Here is a 16,204-nt window from a genome sequence, read left to right as displayed (position 1 = left end):
TTTAGAAGGTTAGCAGAACAGCCTTTCCTTCAACTGTAAATATAACTTCTACTTTATGATTGATTACTTGGTGATCAACAACTAATTTGAAGTAAAAAATAGTATTTTTAAGGTTTTCTTTGTTCTTTTTACATGGATTTTCTGCAGATCTCTCTTTGCATATGTGGAGAAGGCTTGTAAAAGTTAGCAATGAATTAGAATGCATAGAGATCCAAAGAAAGCCCTGTTTGTTCTGAAACAGTGTGGCAGTGATAAGAATAATGAAGCAAATAGCAGGTTTGATTTCAGAGAATGGTATTAAAGTTTGGACTCGGTGAAACAGTTGTGTAAAAAGTTCAACTTTAGTAATTTTTCAAAACACCATAAAAACATTGTCTGAATTCAGCAGTGTATATCAAAATAAATAGCTTGCATTTAGCACTCAGTAGGGCTTGAGGGTAGTGTGAGTCTTTCACAAAAGAACTTCGCTTGGCCAAAGCCAAATTTTTCTAGTGTGATTTTACATTCACATGACCTGTTTCATAGAAATTGGAACAAAAGGGCAGATGGTGTGGTTCTCATTTGTGTGTATTTAATTTTGTGTAACCTCGATTGTTAATAATGTTTTGTCTCTGTGTTTAAAGTGATGAAAATCTTCAGTTCAACTGTGATGAAAATCTGTGTAGACTACATCGATCTGACTGGATTCTTAATTCCTTGTGACTGGATATACTTCTGTTTGTTTGTAAAACTAAATATCCTTGCCACAACAGAAGGGTGCTTACATTTTTTTCCCCTCTAGGTTAACAATAGTCAAGATAAATACAAAATTCTCAGGTTTTGGCATTTTTCTTATTTTGACTTTTGTTTATGCATTGGCTTTAAAGTTGTTCCAAAACTGGATAAAATAATTATTAGATAAATGTTAACATAATTTTTAAGTTTATAGTGAAATTTCATGTACATTTGTATTTAAAAGTTTTTTAAAGATGTTTAGATACAATGGCAATACATTCTATTGCCATTTTGAAGAGGGACAAGATTATTTTGGGGTAAGTAAATGCACAGGAATGCACTAATATCAGTGATTTATATACTGAAGCTAATTTGCTATATATTTCATGTCTATATTATTTTAAACAAATATTATTTACAAAAACAGGTTTGCCCAAGACAAATTAGCTTAATAGTGTCTTAACAAAAGATTTTACAAGAGGGTATATTTTTATATTGTGAGCTCCCATAATGTAGAAGCTTAAAACATGACTTTTGCCTAGCACTGTATAAATGTGTGTTTATAGGGTAAAATGAGGTGTATTTATACATTTGTGGATTGTTTTCAACTTGATTGAATAGTCTCAGGAAATGTGAATCATGCTCCCAGCTCCTCCCCTCATGTTCTGAGTGACAAGTGCAGCCCACAGAAGGGAGGCCTCTCTGTGGAAGTATGTGGGAGGGCACTCTCATGCTGTGGTCGCAGCGACCGAAAGACCCACCTGCCTCTGGCATCCCTAATGGAATCCCTCCATTTAGTTTATTTTCTGAGAGAGAGAGAGAGAGAGATGGTGTGATGAACCTGGTTGACACACAGCTTAGGGAATGGGATAGGAAAGTACTCTGGGTTAGAGTGAGGGAAGAAAATGCCCAAGGCCACATGCATCTAGGTAACATTTCTCTGGTTCCTTGCTTTTTCTGTTCCTCATGAAGATTGTTAAGTAAATTTATTCACCTGGCTGATTCTTTATAAACAACAAAAAAGAAAGAATATTTTCTTTCTACTGTTTTAAAAATATTTCAACTGATGAATCTGAGAGTGTTTGGAAAGTATTTTGGACAACTTAGAAAATATGAAAACACAGTAAAAGGCATATTATTGTGAGTAGAAACTATTCTACTATGCCCACAAGGTAAACAACATTTTCAAGTTTCAAGAATGAAATTATATTGTCCATTGCACTAGTAGATGAACTTCCCTCCCTGTTTTCTTTGAAGAATGTATTCTCATTGTTGGGAAAAGATAGAAATTAGCAGTAAGTTCCAATTTAGCATTATTATTAATACTGATACCTAACATTTATTGAATACTTAGTTCCATACAAATGATAATTCATGTGATTCTGACAATGACACTGGGGATACATACTTTGCTATTATTCCTCTTTTGCAGAGGAGGAAACTGAGGGAGAGAGAAATTTAAACACTTGCGCAGGTGAGTAGGGTGCAGAACTGGATTCAGACCAGACAGCCTGGATCCAGAACCCCTATTCTGAATTGCTACACTGGGCACTGAGGGATGGCTTTGCAGTGACATGTATAAAAAATACACATATATTTTCTGCCAGTGGAAATTATTGGCATGATTGAGTTACTAGAGATTTGTTTTCTTACACATTTTATTAGATATGATTTCATATTTGGTTCCTTTGTTGGGAGTTATCCATATTTTTTCCTCCTATCATATTCCCATTCAGCTTTCAGTATTTGTAATCTTTCTCCTTTACTCATATCAACCAGAAAATTTCTAACTATAAAGAACCTATGGTGCCAAATGCATAAAGTAGAGAGCTAGGCTTCAGGATTGTTGTTCTGGGATTCAAGGCAAGGCCCTTCCCAGATTTAAAGTGGAGACAGGTGGGACTCCTTTGTGTCTGGTCTGAGGGAGAGGAAGAACATCACTCTGCCTTGCTTTCTTCTATTTTCAACTTCACACGTGCCCTTGACCCTACCTCCCACCATAGCAGTTCTTTCTTGTCAACTCTTCCTTGACCCACTCTGAACCACTGCTATCCATGTTGTCTTTCTTTTTGGATTTGACCTATTATCACAAGTGCCAAACCTGTCTTAGGAGAAATCATGATGCATATAAAGTTGGTTGTTGGGTGTAGAGAAGGAAAGTGATCCTGAGTCCTGAAACTTATATATTGTATGATCTTTCAGGATTATAGCAAAAACTCGATGGACTCAAATGGGGTAATTTGATGTTGTTATACATGTGTGGTTGCAGTCTCAGGAAGCAGTTCCACCCAGCCCTAGTAATTGGTGTTGAGGTGGGGGGCGTGCGTGGAGTATGGGCCTGTGTTCTTCTTACTACCCATTAATTTGGAGAGAGGGAATAATTACTAGAACTCTCAAGAATAGCTACAGCCCTCTGTCAGAGAGGGCTTCCTAACAGGGAGTATTGGTCTTTAGTGGAGGAATGAAACCAAATATCCAAGATTCAGGAGGGAATTAATATCCTAATCTCCAATCTTCTACCAATTCCTGCTATTGGCTAAACCAAACTAGAAGCTAGAAGGAACTTGTTAATACAATGCCTAAAGGTCAGCCCTCTGGAGTACAGAATTGAGACTGGTGGAGAGGGGAACTGGAAACATAAAAGGAAATTAGGTAATACAAATGGTAATGATTAGAAGTATAGAGTTTTGTGTTATTAAATAATACAATGTACAAATTAGTAGATTGGTAACTTAATAACTTCAAAAACAAGTTTTTTATAGCTATTAACATTGATTTTAACAAGTGAGTTGATGTCCCTATTCAAAAACACTTCCTACCAAAATGTTCATAATCCTGATTTGTTTTCATCACAAGTTTATAATAGAAAAATACATATTTTTCAAAGATGAATAACATTGAGATCTAAAAGAGGACATTTCAAAAAGTCACAATGCTAGAGAAGACCTAGAAATTCATTGTACCCATGCTGACTTAGCTGAGTTGAATTTTTCAGAAAGATAGTTTTGCCCTCTAATCAAGTCAGTAGAATCTTGAGGAAAAATTGGGCAATTGGTAGCCATCAAAACCTTCCCCCTAAGGTCCCACGTGGTACCACTCAGATCCCTTGGCTATACCACGATGCTAACGGGGCCAGCAGGGTTGAGGCACTATCACTCACACAATGACCTTGTCAAAGTACAGGGGAAAATCCTGTATAATTCTTTCTACCTTACTGTTACACTCAACCAGTCCCTAAACCAGACAATTCTACATCTTAATTATTTCTATAATCTCCTTTTCTTGGGTTACAACCAGGATCTCCATTTAGTTGTGTTTTTTTTATTCCTTTATCACTGTTTTCCCTGTCTCTAGTCTTCCGCTTCTGTAATCCAGACAATCACATGGTCATCAGAAATTTCTAATATGCAAATTTGATATTATCACTTTTCTTAAAGTCTTTCAAGAACGATGTATCCCTCATAATGGAGCTGGGCTCCTTAGGATGACATCAAACTTGATGATCTGACTTCTACATTCCATTGGAGTATTATTGCTTGCCATTTTCCCTCCTACTGTGTGTTCTGACATTGAGTGTGCTGTTCTGAATGAGGTTCAGTTTTCTTGTGTTCACATGCTCTTTTTCCTTTACATGGTGTGGCGTTTCCCCCATTCTTTATTTGTAAAGCCTCTGTTTATTCACTCACGAACAAATATTGATTGAGCACCTCCTACGTGTTAGGCACTTTGTTACAGGGCTGGTGTTCAGCCATGGGCCCTGCTCTTATGGAGCTTTTGCACTGTGGAGAGTTGGAGACAAATCATGTCCAAGTAAACAAATAAATGAACCAGATGATTTTAGATGATGAAAGTGCAGTGAAAGAAGGAAATAGAGTGATATGATGGAGAATGGCTGGGGAAACTGTTTTAAATAAGCTGGTCAGAGAATGCCTTTCTGGGAGGAGATGTGAACTAACACCTAAAGGATGAGAAAGAAGAGCCGGTAGTATTATGTACGGTAGTGCAGGTTGTAGCTTTCAGGATCCCCTGTCCAGTGCAAGAAGAGGGGCTGAAATCCATTTCCTATTCAGTGTACCAAGCCAGGTATTCCAGCATGGGACTAGTTCCCTAGAGAGGAGGGGGACCCTCATCTACTTCTCCCAAAGTGACCACATGGGCTGTACTCTTGATAGCAGGGAAATGGTATTGGGAACAGAAATTACAAAAGCCATGAGCAACTACTTCTCCCAATCACATCCTCATGCTTCGGTGTCCCTCAGCAGACTATATTTAAGGCATAAATGGCACATTTTATATAATGTTGCATTTATTTATTTTTATTCTGAGTACCTAATATGCTATCTGAAATGGTGGGGGACATTTGGTCCATTTTTTGAATTATTAGATGATTAATGTTCCTGGTTATACTTCCATATGAGTCAGGGGGTCTCATACTAGAGTGTCACACAGTGATTCTCAAATATGGGTCTCCTGATGGGCAGCAAACTATCATGGGAAAAAAGTTCCTATGGTTTTATGAGCAAATGATGAATAATTCCCTAGACTTTGATTTCTACTATGATTAAGAGCTATTTACTAGTAACATACTGTTATTTCTTTGTAAATATAACACTTGTATTTTATATTAGCATGCTACTAGGTTTGCTTAAAGACTAAGTCCGTATTTTACAGTGGCATCTGGCTGCTCCCACATGTTGGCAAACACTTACCTAGCATGTGCTCACTTGGCAGCAGGAAATCCCATAATCTTCAAGAAGGATAATTTGTTATCCATCATGAGGTTTTCAGTTGCTGCCATCTGTGACTTTTAGAGGTAAATTAGTACTCTATTGTTTAAACTTCATAATCAGTTTATTGTGGGTTGCTGGGTTAAGCTACAGAGGTTCCATAATGAATATTGGTTTGTAGTTTTCAACAACAGGACTTCAAGGTACATCATTAATGCACCTATTCTAGAGCAGAATTATACCTAATCCCCTCCAAATCCGATGAAGAGTAAAATTTCATTTGGGATAATGTGCCCAGGATGTGTGTGTGTGTGCTTGTGCTATTTTCATTACTTAGCTTATAGTCTCAAAGTAAATATAATAGGGTTACTGGATTATTTTTAAACTTGTAGGATATAGTTTTATATATAAAATTATGTATTTAACTTCAGGTCCTTCTCTTACAAGGTAAAACCAGCTCATAAAAGCTGCTGGTAAAAAACTTCCTGATTTTATCTTATTTCAATTTTTTATCACCAAGTTCTTTTTTATTGTGAGGATGGGTGAGATAAGTCTCTGTCCCACTACGTGGAGCCAGGGTAAAAATGTTTATCAGACATTCTGTAATACTGCTCAAATGTTGTGTCTTACTGTGAAGGATCCACCCTTTCTTTATATATAAAAAATGCGTATCTAGCATTCAGTACTCAGGCTCAGAGTAGGTGAGGCAAACGAGGCTCTCACCTTGGGCACAAAATTTAAGGGGATGCCAAAACATTCAGTCATCAAGAGATACAATATTTTAATGCATTTAAAAATAAATATTAATTCAAAAACCCCATAATGAACACAATATCAAAGTTTCAGATGAGGATGGGATCTGACTGCAGCTGCAGGACCCAGCTTTACTCACCACACCCTAATCCCAGCCCTGTGCTGTGTGTTGGGGATGTTAGATTGATTCTGGACAATTATTATAATAGTCTCCATCATGAGGAACTGAGGTAACTTGTGAAAAAGCAATACTTCTTCCTGAATCATGTGGTGAAACCATGTCTAGTCATGTTACCAAGCTGCTTAGCTCTGCCCTATGCTCTAGTTAGTAAAAAATGCATAGTGATTAAAGACTTCTAACAACATGCAAGCTTGACTCTTTTGAGGTTCATTCATCTTTAATTGCTATCATGCCCTTGCTAGTTTTCACCTGCCTTTTCTCCTGAACGAGAGAGCCATACACACAGGGTGAGTTTAAGAAGAATAGAAGTAGTGAAAGTGAAGAGAAATAATGGGAAGGGAAATTGGCATGGTCTGCCTAAGAAACAAACCTAGGCAACTTTTAGGGTGACATCAGTGTTTTAAAGTGAGATCTGATGGATTAAGATGGTGACAAGCTGACAAAATCTGAAGGAAGCAAAGAAAAAATTGCTACGCTAGGGCTAATGTTGATAAATTTGGAGAAATGACTGAAGATATGGGAGTGTCAAGAAAGTTGGGAAAAGAACCTGTGAATCTACACAGTTTAGTTTTCAGTGAAGACTAGTGAGATGGATAGAGGTGTGGCCCTGAGTCTTCAGGAGCACTGATTGACAACCGTCCAGAGAAGGTGTTTATCTCAAGGTGGAAACCAGGATCAAGTTAAAGAAATCTACTTCCCCTGTCCCCCAACCAGAAAAATTGTCCTTATACTCTAAATAGAGAGATAAATGAACAATTATCTGTGGAACAGAACAGTATGAGGATGCTTTTTCTAGCATAAGTTTGATAAAGCATCAAACAGATCCCATGGGGGAGGAAAAAATAAGTCTCTAACGAGCTTCATTTTATAAACATAGAAAATAATGAGAGAATCCCTCCAATCACAGAGAAATATTAGAGTCACTGGCACTGTAAGGAAAGTAAAAATATGACCAGACACCAGAGCTGCTAATACTTGGAAGTAGAAGGGGCAGGGTGGGGGAAGAAAGGTAAAAACTACAAAAGGGGGTTAAAAAACTTTACAATGGAAAATTTCAAACATTTACAAGAATAAAGACAATAGTATAATGAACCCTCACTTAGCATCAATAATTAATTTGTGACTTCTCCTTTCACCTTCTTTCATCCGGTCCACTTCTCCCACCTCCCCTTCAACAGCTGTCATTCTCTTTCATGTATCATGTATCTATGGCTGTGTCTTTACTTTGCTCATTATTTTTTTCATTAGATTCCACATGTAAGTGAGATCATATGACAACCTTTTAAAAATGTAAGAACCATTCTTAGGTTGAGAGCTATACAAATACTGGTCTTGATCTAGATCTGACCCACAGACAGTGGTTTGCTAACGCCTAGTCTTTCCTTGCCTTCTCCACTTAGCTCCTACTTAGCTTTTAAGACTCAGGTTAAGAGTCACCTCTTCCAGGAAGCCCAATTCCCTCCCCCTGGTATGACTTAGCAACCTTTTGTCCCTATCTGCTCCTTCTGCATATCGTTATCTCTAAAATTGCCCTCCTCTTTAGAGAGCAAATGCTTTATGGGCAAAAACTGGGTCTTTTTTAAAGGATTACTTTGGCTTCCAGGCAGAGAACAAACTCTGAGCAAGAGTGGAATTTGAGGCTCAGATAGATTGCTATTAAAATAATGCAGATAAGAGATGTTGGTAGTTCGGCCAAAGGTGATAGCAGTAGAGGGGGTAAGGAAGTAATTGAATTTGAGATATATTTTGAAGGTAGAATTGACAAGATTTGCTGTGATATGAGAGAAAGAGAGGACTCAAGTGTATGACCCTAGATTTTGTGCCCCAGTATTTGAAAGAATTTGTTTGCAGTTGATTGATTTGAAGAAGATGTGGTTGGAACAGGTTTGTAAGGGAGGATTGAGAGCTCAGAAGAGATAAGGAGTAATAGCCCAGTGGTTTCATCCTAACTGAATGACAAAGTCCATGCTACAGAATGGGTTGATGCCAGCAGGGGGGAGATCTTGAAAGTGTTTGAAGGCTCTGTGTACTGACCTGCCTTTTTATTAGTGATTGGGTTCATTTTGCCATTGCCACAAGGCTTGACATAAGCTGATGATATATTAGTTAACAAGACAGAGTCCAAGAAGGATCTTGACAATTCCAGAAGGACAAACTGAATCAAGCAAGATAAAGTTAACCTAAGTGAACCAAAGTCTTACAAATTTTAACTGTTCAAGCAGTATCTGTTTGAGGAATAGCATTGTTAAAAGTGCCGTGTTTGTGGTCAAATCTATCTGGTCCAAAATCCCACCTTTCCCCTTCTTTAGTCCTGTTCCCTTGATTAAGCCAAATAACTTCCTTATTTATAAAATGGCACAGTAAAATACCTGCCTTGCTCAAAAAGTTGTTAAGAAAATGAAATGAATAATGAAGTACTTAACATATTTCTTAGGATGTAGTTGGTAAATAAGGTGTTTTATTATCAAAGACCTTTCTTTCTAACTTTTATTTTTTAAAAATTAGGTATGAGCAAATATTGGATTTTGGGGTGGGCTTTTAAGAGCCTCTTGAAATAATATTTGGACTGGAGGTTTTATAGTACCTGAAACATTATTATCCCAGAAAAAAATTGTGCTGTCAGCCTCTCCAGTCCCACCTGAAAATGTTAGCCCTCTTCTCTTTATCTTTCTGACTTCTGTTTTCACTTCTTTCTGCCATAAGATTAATAACCTACTTTATGGTTTTTTATCATATTTAAGTCACTCCCTTATAGTATTTGTTTACAATTTTTCTTTCTTTATCTGACATCTTGGAATACTTTCCAGGGCTTTTTATGTTACTTTTCTTACTATGTTTTTTATTGATATACTTTACATATGATAATATTCACAATTTTAAATACACAATTTGATGAGTCTTAACAAATACATCATAAACAGTCAGAACATTTATGCCTACACTTTTAAAGTCTTCTAGTTGAAAACAATTGAATTTCTTAACAGGTTTATAAATTACAAACTTGCAATTAAAAGATATGGTTTTATTTAGGTTGAAAAGAGAAATGAGAAATACATTTAATAGTTACTGAGAAAGGCAAGAGAATGCTGTGCTTCTACGTGATGATTTGGCTTCACTCAGATTCAAATGTCTCTCATTTTCCAAATCTGAGCTTCACTCAGATTCAGATGAAATGCCCCTGGAGGACTTGGACAAAAGAGTGACATAATCTGATTTACCCTGTTTTAAAGGATTACTCTGGCTCCTAGGCAGAGAGCAAACTGAGTGTGAAGAAGAGTGGAAGTTGAGGGTCAGATAGATTGCTGTTAACATAGTCCAGATACGAGATGATGGAAAGTTAAAAAAATATAGTTTTATTTATATTGAAAAAGAAAATGAGAAATACATTAATAGTTATGTAGAAAGGCAAGAGAATTCTGAAAAATCTATTAGATCATTTACTTGTCTTCCTTTTGTCCTCTAAATAAGATAAAATGCTTGCAGAAAATGAAGAACTTACCAAGAATAAATTTGATTTCAGGATACTTAAGGCTCTGCCTGTTACTACTGATCAGAATCAGGCTACTTATTCATCTTCTTAGTCTTGGTCTTCTGGTTTGTTTCCTTTTCATGCTAATATGTTTAGAATCAGCAGGTGGTTGAAGGATGGCAACATGGGCAGAGAGGAGAATGGAAAGGAGGTGGTAAGACACAAGCAACACCAAAATCCTTTTTCTGTTCCTTAAATAGCATAATTACATGGAAATAGTGCCTAGCAATGCAAATTAATTGATTAAAGCACAATATACAATTATAACTGTTAGGATGAGAATCTATAAAAAGATCTAACTTAATCAGGTTGATCAGGGAAGGCTTTCTGCGGGAAGGGGCATTTTAAAATGAGACTTGAAGGATAAAAATCAGCCAACTATGTTCTAGTGTGTTCGTCCAAGTGAAGAGGAGGAGCAGGCAGGAAATACTAACCAGAAGGCATGGCACAAGCAAAGAATGTCAGCAGCTTAGATAACGGGGTAGATTGATTTGAGATGAATCTGCCAAGGTAATCAGGAATCAGATTGTGCTGGGACATGTTATAAATTTCATGCCTCTATTCTTAGAGCAATAGGAAGCCATGGAAAGCCAGGGAGTGACATATTTGCATTTGGGTGAGATATGATAATAAAGCTAAAAGCACACTTACTATGGGCTGGCCTTGTAAGTGATTTTTGTATATTAACTGATAGGCACTTTACACAAACCCTATGAATCAGGTAGTATTTGGGGGCCCAAATTATCAGTCAGGAAACTGGGGTATACAGAAAGATTATATAACTTGTCCATGATCATACAGCCAACAAGTGGCAATGCCGAGATTGCCAAGATAGAATTTAGGAGGCTGTTGCAGAATTATCAGCAAAAGATGCCCAGGTCTTGGCCCGGAATAATGCAGTTGGGAGACATTAGGATAATAAGTTAAGATATATATGAACTGTAAAATTCATAGGCTTTATCTTCAAAGCACTACATTTCTAATTGCTTGGTATGCTTTTCAGTTTTTATCATTTTATTATGGTAAGAACAATTAACATGAGATCTACCCTCTTAATAACACCTTTAGTATTGTTAACTATTGCCTGGTATACTTTTCAACTTGACTGTTTTGCTTTTGCCTCAATTTTCTACTAATACTAATAATACTCTTTCTTATCTTTTTTCATACTCCTGTTAGAGGTTTTATTATTTGCAATAATTCAGACCCAAAATATTGAAGTAATTTTTCTCTCTTTTGCTTCCTCCCAGTGAGTTAAGCAGACACAAAGCCCAAGACAAGTTACCTTTTGCAAAGTTTTCACAATTCATTTCATCCTTCCCATCCTTAATGCCTTTCCTATAGAAATCTGAGTGCAGATCTATTTACATAGAACACTATTGGCAGGCTGTCATGACTGAGCCATCCGAATTTACTGTGCTCCAGGATCTAATTCTCACCTGCATCAAGGAAACTGGATTTGGGGACAATTCAGAGAATGGGGCATATATTGTTGTTAGGTCCACTATAATTAAGAGAAGGGGATGGTTTAAAATGTGATAGAAGAGGGAAGGAGAGATAACTTAATGGGGATGGAAAAAGAAAAATAATCAAAGCTAGGACATGAAAAATGTGGTTTTCTGGAAGCAAAATTCCTGTCATGGTTATGTTCCAGCTCAAAGGATTTCCTGCCGATCAGAAAGCCTTCTACTTTTCTTTGGCTGAAACATCGGGGCCTCAGGTTTCACTATTAAAGATAGGATAATGATATAAAAATTCTTATGGATTAAAATTTGAAAACATCCCCTGAAGTCTCTCCTTCTCTATAGTTTTGTGATACAATTTCAGTTGTTTTGACTCCAAGTAAAAAGAGAAGATGGTCCACAAAACGCCCTTTTATACATGTAACAACCACATTTAGTGAAGCCATCGCAGTATTGCTCATGCAAGTCCATAGGATTTAAAAACAATCCTTTTCTCCTATTCTAGGAATAAAGTCATAATGTGTTTTGTAAATAATGCGATTAGTTAATAGATACTTATACACAAGAATATGTTTTATAAAAATAAATTCCATTAAAAAATCTTCATGACATCATCAGAACCATTTCTATACCTGACACTGGATTTAAGTATAAATAGCTTCTATGTGTATGTTCAGTCATTTTTTACATAATGCAGTGTGAGACTATTAACTTCTATTTACTTGGCTAACAGCCTAGACATAAATATGAAATAAATCACTCAGAAGAAATAAGGTATGGAATATATTAAAATGAAAATGTACTTAAACAAATGCATGATAGTGGTTGTTTGTAGGTTTCCTTTCTTGTAAACATAAATTACTAAAATGTATTCTTATACTCATGGTGAATATGATTTTTATTTTAACTGTTTATGGGTTGTTAAAAAATAACTTAAAAATTGGTGCAAATTAACTGACCAGCACAAGGATGGTAAAGAGGTAATTTGGCATATTTATATTTCTAGTTTTTAAAGCCAAACGTAAATATGATAGAGAAAATGCATTTCATACATGTGAGATATGATCATTCCTGTGGCAGCCACATTTTATATTAATAGCAGTTCAGATTTCCTACCTAACCTAATTCTCTATTTTAAAAAATTGTTTAAGTCAGAAAACTGTGGCAAGTTCCTGTACCAGTTCTGGTGTTCACTAAAATCAGTTTATGTGGATCAACATTCCATCAGAAAGCTCATCTGGTTTTGTCCTTATCTGGTGATAGTAGTGCATGAGATAAGAGAACCTGAAGGTTCTTCCTTTCTGGGTCTGTTCTTTCATTTAAAGTAAATTTCTTTCTTGAAGTCATATGATGCAGAGGCAAGAAGCCAGGATTCTGGAACCCTACTGCCTGAGTTTGAATCCCAGCTCTGCCACTTACTGACTGTGTGACTCATGGCAGGGGCCATGTCTCGTTTTCCTCATGAGATGATACTAGCAGTACATGTCTCATAGGATTTCTATGAGGACAAAATAATTTCCAGTGCCTAGAACACAGAAAGCACTCTATAAATAGTCATTATTATTACACAACCTAACTCTTATTCAATGGTCGTGTTATTGAAGTGTAATATATATGCAGAAAGGAACTCATAAGTGCTCAGCTTACAGAAATTTTATAAGCAGAACAATCCTGTGTAACCAACACATAAATCATGAAACAGAAACTGGTACCTCTTCATGCTCACTTCTAGTCTCTACCCCTCTCTAAGGGTAAGTAATATACTGACTTCTGATTAGTTTTATGAATGGCTATTCATTAAACCTTGATACTGCAGCAATTGATAAGAGACTTATTGTAGTAGCATTTTATTTTTTATTTAATATTTAAGATAAACCTATTTGCTGATTAATATTTTAATATTTATAATAATAAATATCATACATTAAATAGAATATGTAAAGTATAATATATAATTATAAAATATAATATCTTAGTGCATTTTGTTTTATAGGTTGAAAAAGCTCCTTGAACAAGAAAAGGCTTACCAAGCCCGCAAAGAAAAAGAAAATGCTAAGAGGCTCAATAAACTAAGAGATGAGCTTGTGAAACTTAAGTCCTTTGCACTCATGCTGGTGGATGAAAGACAAATGCATATTGAGCAACTTGGCCTGCAAAGTCAGAAAGTGCAGGATCTTACTCAGAAACTGAGGGAAGAAGAAGAAAAGCTCAAAGCCATTACTTCCAAATCCAAAGAAGACAGGCAGAAATTGCTCAAGTTAGAAGTGGATTTTGAAAACAAGGCTTCGAGGTTTTCCCAAGAGCATGAAGAGATGAATGCCAAGTTGGCTAATCAAGAATCTCACAACAGACAACTGAGACTCAAGCTGGTTGGCTTAACTCAAAGAATCGAGGAGCTAGAAGAGACCAACAAAAATCTGCAAAAGGCAGAAGAAGAACTTCAGGAATTAAGAGATAAAATTGCAAAAGGGGAATGTGGCAACTCCAGCCTCATGGCAGAAGTGGAAAATCTCCGGAAGCGCGTGCTTGAAATGGAGGGTAAAGATGAGGAGATCACTAAAACTGAATCCCAGTGCAGGGAATTGAGGAAGAAGTTGCAAGAGGAAGAACATCATAGTAGGGAACTCAAACTTGAAGTTGAGAAGTTACAGAAGAGAATGTCCGAACTGGAGAAATTGGAAGAAGCATTTAGCAAGAGTAAATCTGAATGCACCCAGCTACACCTAAATCTGGAGAAAGAAAAGAACTTAACCAAAGACTTGCTAAATGAACTGGAGGTGGTCAAGCGTCGAGTTAAAGAACTGGAATGTTCTGAAAGTAGATTGGAAAAGGTTGAATTAAGCCTAAAAGATGATCTTACAAAGTTGAAGTCATTTACTGTGATGCTGGTTGATGAAAGGAAAAATATGATGGAAAAAATAAAGCAAGAAGAGAGAAAAGTTGATGGACTCAATAAAAATTTTAAGGTGGAGCAAGGAAAGGTTATGGATGTAACTGAAAAACTAATTGAAGAAAGTAAGAAGCTCTTAAAACTGAAGTCTGAAATGGAGGAAAAAGTATACAGTTTAACAAAAGAGAGAGATGAGTTAATAGGCAAACTGAAAAGTGAAGAAGAAAAGTCATCTGAATTAAGCTGCAGTGTTGACTTATTAAAGAAGAGACTTGATGGGATAGAGGAAGTGGAAAGAGAAATAACCAGAGGAAGGTCTCGAAAAGGACCTGAGCTCTCCTGCCCAGAAGATAACAAGATTAAGGAACTTACACTTGAAATTGAGAGACTGAAGAAACGTCTCCAACAACTGGAGGTGGTCGAAGGGGATTTGATGAAGACGGAGGATGAGTATGATCAGCTGGAGCAGAAATTTAGAACTGAGCAGGATAAGGCTAATTTCCTCTCTCAGCAACTGGAGGAGATAAAACACCAAATTGCCAAGAATAAAGCCATAGAGAAAGGTGAGGCTGTGAGCCAGGAAGCTGAGCTGAGACACAGATTTCGGTTGGAAGAGGCTAAAAGTCGAGACTTAAAAGCTGAAGTACAAGCTCTTAAGGAGAAGATTCATGAATTAATGAACAAAGAAGATCAGCTTTCTCAGCTCCAAGTGGATTATTCTGTCCTTCAACAAAGATTTATGGAAGAAGAAAATAAGAACAAAAACATGGGACAAGAGGTCCTCAATCTGACCAAAGAGTTGGAGCTTTCTAAGCGTTACAGCCGGGCTCTGAGACCCAGTATGAATGGAAGAAGAATGGTAGATATTCCTGTGACCTCCACGGGAGTCCAGACTGATGCTGTCAGCAGTGACGCGACAGAGGAGGAAACACCCGCAGTATTTATACGGAAATCCTTCCAAGAAGAAAATCATATCATGAGTAATCTTCGACAGGTGGGGTTGAAAAAACCTATGGAACGGTCCTCTGTCCTAGATAGGTATCCTCCAGCAGCCAATGAGCTCACTATGCGAAAGTCTTGGATTCCATGGATGAGAAAAAGGGAAAATGGTCCTTCAATCATTCAAGAGAAAGGGCCACGAACAAGTTCCAGTCCTGGGCACCCAGGAGAGCTGGTTCTTTCACCAAAGCAGGGCCAGCCCCTGCATATCCGAGTGACACCAGATCATGAGAACAGCACTGCGACTTTGGAGATAACAAGCCCGACATCTGAAGAATTTTTCTCTAGTACCACTGTCATTCCTACATTAGGGAATCAGAAACCAAGGATAACCATCATCCCATCACCAAATGTGATGTCTCAAAAAACAAAAAGTGGAGAGAGTACTCTCGGTACAGAACGAGCCATGTCCCCAGTCACAATTACCACGTATTCCAGAGAGAAAACTCCAGACAGCGGAAGAGGTGCATTTGCGGACCGGCCCACATCCCCCATTCAGATAATGACAGTGTCCACATCGGCTGCCCCAGCTGAGATTGCAGTCTCTCCTGACTCCCAGGAAATGCCCATGGGAAGGACTGTTCTCAAAGTTACCCCAGAAAAACAGACTGTTCCCACTCCTGTACGGAAATACAACTCCAATGCCAATATCATAACCACAGAAGACAATAAAATTCACATTCATTTAGGTTCTCAGTTTAAACGATCCCCTGGGACTTCAGCAGAAGGAGCAAATCCAGTTATTACTGTCCGACCTGTCAATGTGACAGCTGAAAAGGAGGTTTCCACTGGCACTGTCCTTCGCTCTCCCAGGAACCATCTCTCCTCACGACCTGGTGCAAACAAAGTGACAAGCACTATCACCATAACACCAGTCACAACCTCATCTACTCGAGGAACCCAGTCAGTGGTGAGTAGAGGAGGTTCAAAGTGCAGGTGGAGGGAAGA

At 37.4% G+C, this 16,204-nt stretch overlaps 1 protein-coding gene across 6 annotated transcripts in view; it reads left to right on the top strand.

Moving 5' to 3' along the window:
• FILIP1 (filamin A interacting protein 1) overlaps positions 1-16,204 on the top strand; it is a 185,865-nt gene that overhangs the window by 150,831 nt on the left and 18,830 nt on the right. For all 6 annotated transcript variants that reach the window (XM_045843017.1, XM_045843016.1, XM_045843011.1 and 3 more), the window contains exon 5: positions 13,361-16,166. In XM_045843017.1, coding sequence (XP_045698973.1) covers positions 13,361-16,166 — 2,806 coding nt within the window. The remainder of the gene's footprint in view (positions 1-13,360; positions 16,167-16,204) is intronic.

Source organism: Phyllostomus hastatus, unplaced genomic scaffold (assembly GCF_019186645.2).
Source record: "Phyllostomus hastatus isolate PE091 unplaced genomic scaffold, TTU_PhHast_1.1 phas_contig_40, whole genome shotgun sequence".
Classification (NCBI taxonomy): Eukaryota; Metazoa; Chordata; class Mammalia; order Chiroptera; family Phyllostomidae; genus Phyllostomus; species Phyllostomus hastatus.
Note: the sequence above shows the minus strand (reverse complement) of the source record. Positions and strands in the feature narration are given on the sequence as shown.